This window comes from Achroia grisella, unplaced genomic scaffold (assembly GCF_030625045.1).
Source record: "Achroia grisella isolate CSIRO2021 unplaced genomic scaffold, CSIRO_AGI_Agris_v1 utg1248, whole genome shotgun sequence".
NCBI classification, from domain to species: domain Eukaryota; kingdom Metazoa; phylum Arthropoda; class Insecta; order Lepidoptera; family Pyralidae; genus Achroia; species Achroia grisella.
Genome location: NW_026712607.1, coordinates 323,172 through 328,655, shown reverse-complemented (window position 1 = coordinate 328,655; position 5,484 = coordinate 323,172). Strand labels below are relative to the sequence as shown.

Here is a 5,484-nt window from a genome sequence, read left to right as displayed (position 1 = left end):
AATGACAAAACAATAATACTAAAAGAAAAGTAAATGAATCATTATACATAAAGAAAAATTATATGAAGTACGAACTATGACATCACTATCGGCACTAACTTATTTAAAGAACGTTTTAGTGTTTCTTCAACTGCTTGAACATCCTTGTTTGAACATCAGCCAATTCTTCAGGGAAAAAGTAACCACACGTCAGCGGGGCCATCTACCTCGGGGAAAGTTTCCATCGGCTATTATAAGAATGTCTCCAATAGTGGTAGTTCAATCTGAGTTTGAGTTTGAATGACGAGATAATAGTCTTGGCAAGCACTCTCTCACCCATCAACTCCAAAGCTTAAGCATACTATAATCCTCCAGTTACCGTGTGAAATGAAATCGCAATCTTAGTTGGACTGACAAGAAACTCCTTCAAAAATTTAAGTGCATGGACAAAAATCTGTTGATAAGGCTGTCCACCTCCGCATGTAATGATCTCTACCTTTGGACTTCCTTATCGCTCTCTCACCTTCATAACTCAGAGAACCATCTGTATGTACTAATATGTTCTCTATCTAAAACAAGAGGAAACTTGACTTCGTCGCTGACATCTAAGACAAATACCATACGAGCAGTGTAGTTTGTCAGGACCATTCTGTGGAGATAATACAGTTAACTTTGAGGTTTATGAAGCCAGTGGTCAGCAACATAAGCAATCTTATCACTAAAGGCATCTTCTTGAATATTGAATATGACGTATATCTCAGATATATTGAAATCTTCAACCATCAGGATAGTTCAAATATAAGACGTTAACGCGCGAAGTTAGTGCCGTTACATTAATAAAAATATCTATAAAACACAGAAAATACAATAATTTAATTTAATTAATTTAGAAATATCAAGTATTTTAAATGTATAAATTGTAAATATAAACTACGCAGTCGCAATATAAAAAAAATCAATTTATACGCAATTGCGGTTATAATTAATGTTGTAAACTATCAACTAAAATGTTCTGGCACAGATGAGTGACAAATGTAAATGTGAAAAATTGATGAACGTTGGCTTTAATACAGCAGTGTACTTTAATTTTAGTACAAACAGTTCTATCAAAGTAATGAAGATAGGTAGTGTCAGTCAATAAACTCGTCCCTGGGAGTCATAATAAACCAAGTGCATGTACTGGTGCGCTAACTACTTCTACATGAAACTCATCTAATGATTGATTAAAGCACAAATACTTTGATATCAGTGACAGCACGCTTGGTTCATCAAATATCTCAAAATTAACCTCCCAATATGTATGAATAACAGCTAGTAAACGAGTAAATCTCTCAACAGACTCTATACCTACTCGTAATGTAGTTGTCTATATAATGATCATGAAAGATGACGTGTGTGACTCTAGGAAACTGATAACGAGATTTATTATTAATTAACAAATCCGTGAACGGACTCGATGCAGCGCCATATATCATTGAAGACATAAGATATGTTTTCAATGGTTCTTTAGAACTGTCTCTCCAAGTAAAACGTTGCGCATCACAATATACGTTGTGGATTTTAACCTGAGGATATATTGCTTTAATGTCATCGTTAATTATGACACTCTCCTCGTAAAAACGATTTACAATATTAAGAAAAGATTTCAAGAGATCTGGTTCACGCAAAGGTAACTTATTTGAACTAACTCCTAATTTGGCAACTGCATTATTGACAACTCGTAAGTTATCACTACATAAATCGTAATCACACACATTATTTACAAAATGAACAGTATTTGTTCTATTCTGAACAAATCCGAAAAGAACCCACCCTAGTACCGTAAGAATGGCAACAGGTTGAGAACTAGTTCCCTGTCTTACTGCCATGGGAACAGACAAATTCCAATTATCTATACCGATTATAATGGTAGGTTTGGCATTATAACATAATTCGTCAGCTATATCTAACAAATATGAAAACGCAAGAACATCACTCTTATTGACATTTCGATTCGCCAGTCCGAGGTTATTAATAGATCTAGCTTGTTTGATGACAAAGGAATCAGCAGATCTCTTTCCTTTTATTTGAAAGTCAACATACTCGACTTGCGACTGTTTTGATAAGCCACCAACACACTGCAGTTCAATTTGTTCTACTGTACCCGTTACTCCAATCTGAGAGGTAATTTCTGAGTCAATGAAGGTAGCCGTGGACCCGTCATCCAGTAACGCGAAAGTATCAACAGAACCCGCGGGACCAGATACTGTAACAGCGACAACTTTTAGTAATGGCCTACAAGAAGTAGTGGTACTAATAGAAGACGTCTGTGTTACCAATTCCGACGGAGACTGCTCTGCATTACCATTACCTGCATGTGACATTGGCCGACTTGACTCTTCAGATACCTGTATATTAGCAGCTGAATTAATAAAATTTGGATTATGAAGTAACTTGTGATGTTTATGTGTGCAACCGGCTTTATTGCAAAGTCCTTTAGTACGACAAGTATTATAATTATGTGAACCTCTTTTTAAACATTTCTGGCATAATTTATTTTCTTTAACGAAATGCCATTTATTATGAACTGTCAATGCCAAAAACTTATTACAATTGACTAATGCGTGAAATCCTTTACAATATGTACAAATTTGTTTTGATGAATTTTTTAATGAATTTTCAGCCGTTGTAAGAGATGTTTCAATACAGGAACCCGTCTCGAATGTTTGTGACGACTGCTCCAGCAAATCATACACTTCCGCGGCATTCACACGTTCTGGTTTTTTATGCCTGTCAATATTGGAAGTTGTGTTAAAACTGAAGTAATCCGTGACACCAAATTTAGCCCGAATCTCAACCTCACGACATAAAAATTCAGCGAGCATTTCTAGCTTGTTTTGACCACTATATTCATGAGAAATAGCAAAATCATACCATCTACTTTTTAACACAATAGGTAGTTTTAATAATAATGTATTAAATAATTCAGGTGATTTTATATAGTCACCGCCATCTAATAAGCGTAGAGTCTCTACACAATTACGAACTTTACTAGCAAATGTTGATAGATCTTTATCGTTACCTAACCTCGGCAACGATCTCACTGAATAAAGTTCTTGTAATATAATTAAATCTGGTCGTCCAAATCGAACCTCGAGCGCACGCATGACAATATTTGGGTCTCGGGCAGTCACTAAGAGCTTGTCAACAGACTCTCGCGCGATACCTCGTAATGCGTAACTCAGACGAGCTAAGTTCTCTGTTGGTGAATAACCAGACTGTGTGTCCTGAAACACACGTTTAAAAGAAAGCCATTCCGTAGGGGACTTTCCATCATAATGAGGAAGTTTTATATTAATCCCTTTCGGAGCGGTAATTTTATCTGTCAACTTATCTACTGCCGATACTAAGGCAGCGATCGGTTCAACTAAGGTGATTGTAGGGGGATGTGTGTTTACCGTAGGAATCTGCGGATTATTAAGAAATTGAGACGAAATAGGATAATTATTGTTATCTAACCATTTGTCCACAACTTCCGAGCAGCTACGATGAACACTAGCACGACTACCAGATCGGCTGTCCCGGGAACTGATTGCTTCAATTTCTGCTTCGTATTCCTTCCTCGCCGCCTCCAACTTAGCACGACGAGCTTCTGCCGCCTCCATTTCAATTTGTGCAAGGCGGTGTGCATGCTGTGTTTGAGCTGCAAGTTTTTTAGCACGTACCGTGGCAGATGAGCGGCTGCAGGCCGATGTACTGTGAGTACTAACCGCGATCGGTGGTACGGTCGACACCAGCGCCGTGGCGCGGGCATCAGATTGCGTTTCCTCTGCCGGTAATGACAATGACAACGCTTTTGCCGTACGAGGGTTTGCCGATCCTAGTTTACGACCCGACCGTGTTTCCATATTTATAAAATTGTGAATTTAAAATTTAGAAATTTGTTAATAAATTATGCTCGAAGGACCAAAAATGTGAACGAAGGACTGTATATATATGGGGCTGGTAAATATAATTATGCAAACACGGGTTTTAGGAAGCAATAATATAATATTATGTACAAAAGTATAATAATTAACAGAACAAGAATGACAATGTCATATACATTTTTCTATATAAAATAATAGACAAAATACATAAATAATATACAAAGAGGTGCGTCGTGCACAGATAGATTCAGATTATAATGTATTAAAATGACATGACGTTGTCGCATTTTATTATTATCATTATATATATATATCAAAGGGAGATATAATATATCTATATATATAAACACCTCTTTGGGCACTTTGTTGATCACGCCACAACCTAAACACTTGCCGATTCCACCTTTTGCACTAAATAACTTGACCTCTATCGCGTATATCTCAGGCGGTATGGCAACGTCGCATTCTGTTTTGCGATGTGGCCATATATATTCGTCGATAGTACGATATACTCGACACTTTTTTTACTAATAATTCGTGACTGAATGGCTCCGAACGGCTAAATTTTTGGTATACACAAAGACTTTTTGGCTCTGAATATATTCCAAAAATCAATTAATTATGTTGATCACTTTATATACTCGTCCTTACTGCGATACTTATTTACATCCGAATATATATAGATACCGTAACGGTCTATCAATTATGAATTTATTAATTTACTAATGTAGATATTTTATATTCGCAATGCTCCATACATGCAAGCTCCAGCAACGGTGGAGGCAGGGTCCCCCCTGCACCGTACACCGCACCCCGCGCACACAAACAAATTAGATATTTTTTGAATACACAAAGACTTTTTGGCTCTGTATATATATTTCAAAAATCAATTAATTATGTTGATCACTTTATATACTGGTCCTTACTGCGATACTTATTTTAATCCGAATATATATAGATACCGTAACGGTCTATCAATTATGAATTTACTAATCTAGATATTTTATATTCGCAATGCTCCATACATGCATCCAGCAACGTTGGAGGCAAGGGGGAGCACCGTACACCGCACCCCGCGCACACAAACAAATTAGATATTTTTTGAATACACAAAGACTTTTTGGCTCTGTATATATATTTCAAAAATCAATTAATTATGTTGATCACTTTATATACTGGTCCTTACTGCGATACTTATTTTAATCCGAATATATATAGATACCGTAACGGTCTATCAATTATGAATTTACTAATCTAGATATTTTATATTCGCAATGCTCCATACATGCAAGCTCCAGCAACGTTGGAGGCAAGGGGGAGCACCGTACACCGCACCCCGCGCACACAAACAAATTAGATATTTTTTGAATACACAAAGACTTTTTGGCTCTGTATATATATTTCAAAAATCAATTAATTATGTTGATCACTTTATATACTGGTCCTTACTGCGATACTTATTTTAATCCGAATATATATAGATACCGTAACGGTCTATCAATTATGAATTTACTAATCTAGATATTTTATATTCGCAATGCTCCATACATGCAAGCTCCAGCAACGTTGGAGGCAAGGGGGAGCACCGTACACCGCA

The 5,484-nt window shown here is 36.6% G+C and overlaps 1 protein-coding gene across 1 annotated transcript; it reads right to left on the bottom strand.

Moving 5' to 3' along the window:
- Positions 1 to 1,310: 1,310 nt before the first annotated feature.
- Positions 1,311 to 3,775, bottom strand: LOC131854905 (uncharacterized). Its single transcript, XM_059206089.1, has 2 exons — positions 3,478 to 3,775; positions 1,311 to 2,380 (listed from the first exon to the last, which is right to left on the bottom strand). The coding sequence occupies exons 1-2, from the start codon at positions 3,770 to 3,772 to the stop codon at positions 1,311 to 1,313; spliced, it is 1,365 nt and encodes a 454-aa protein (XP_059062072.1). The 5' UTR covers positions 3,773 to 3,775.
- Positions 3,776 to 5,484: the final 1,709 nt, after the last annotated feature.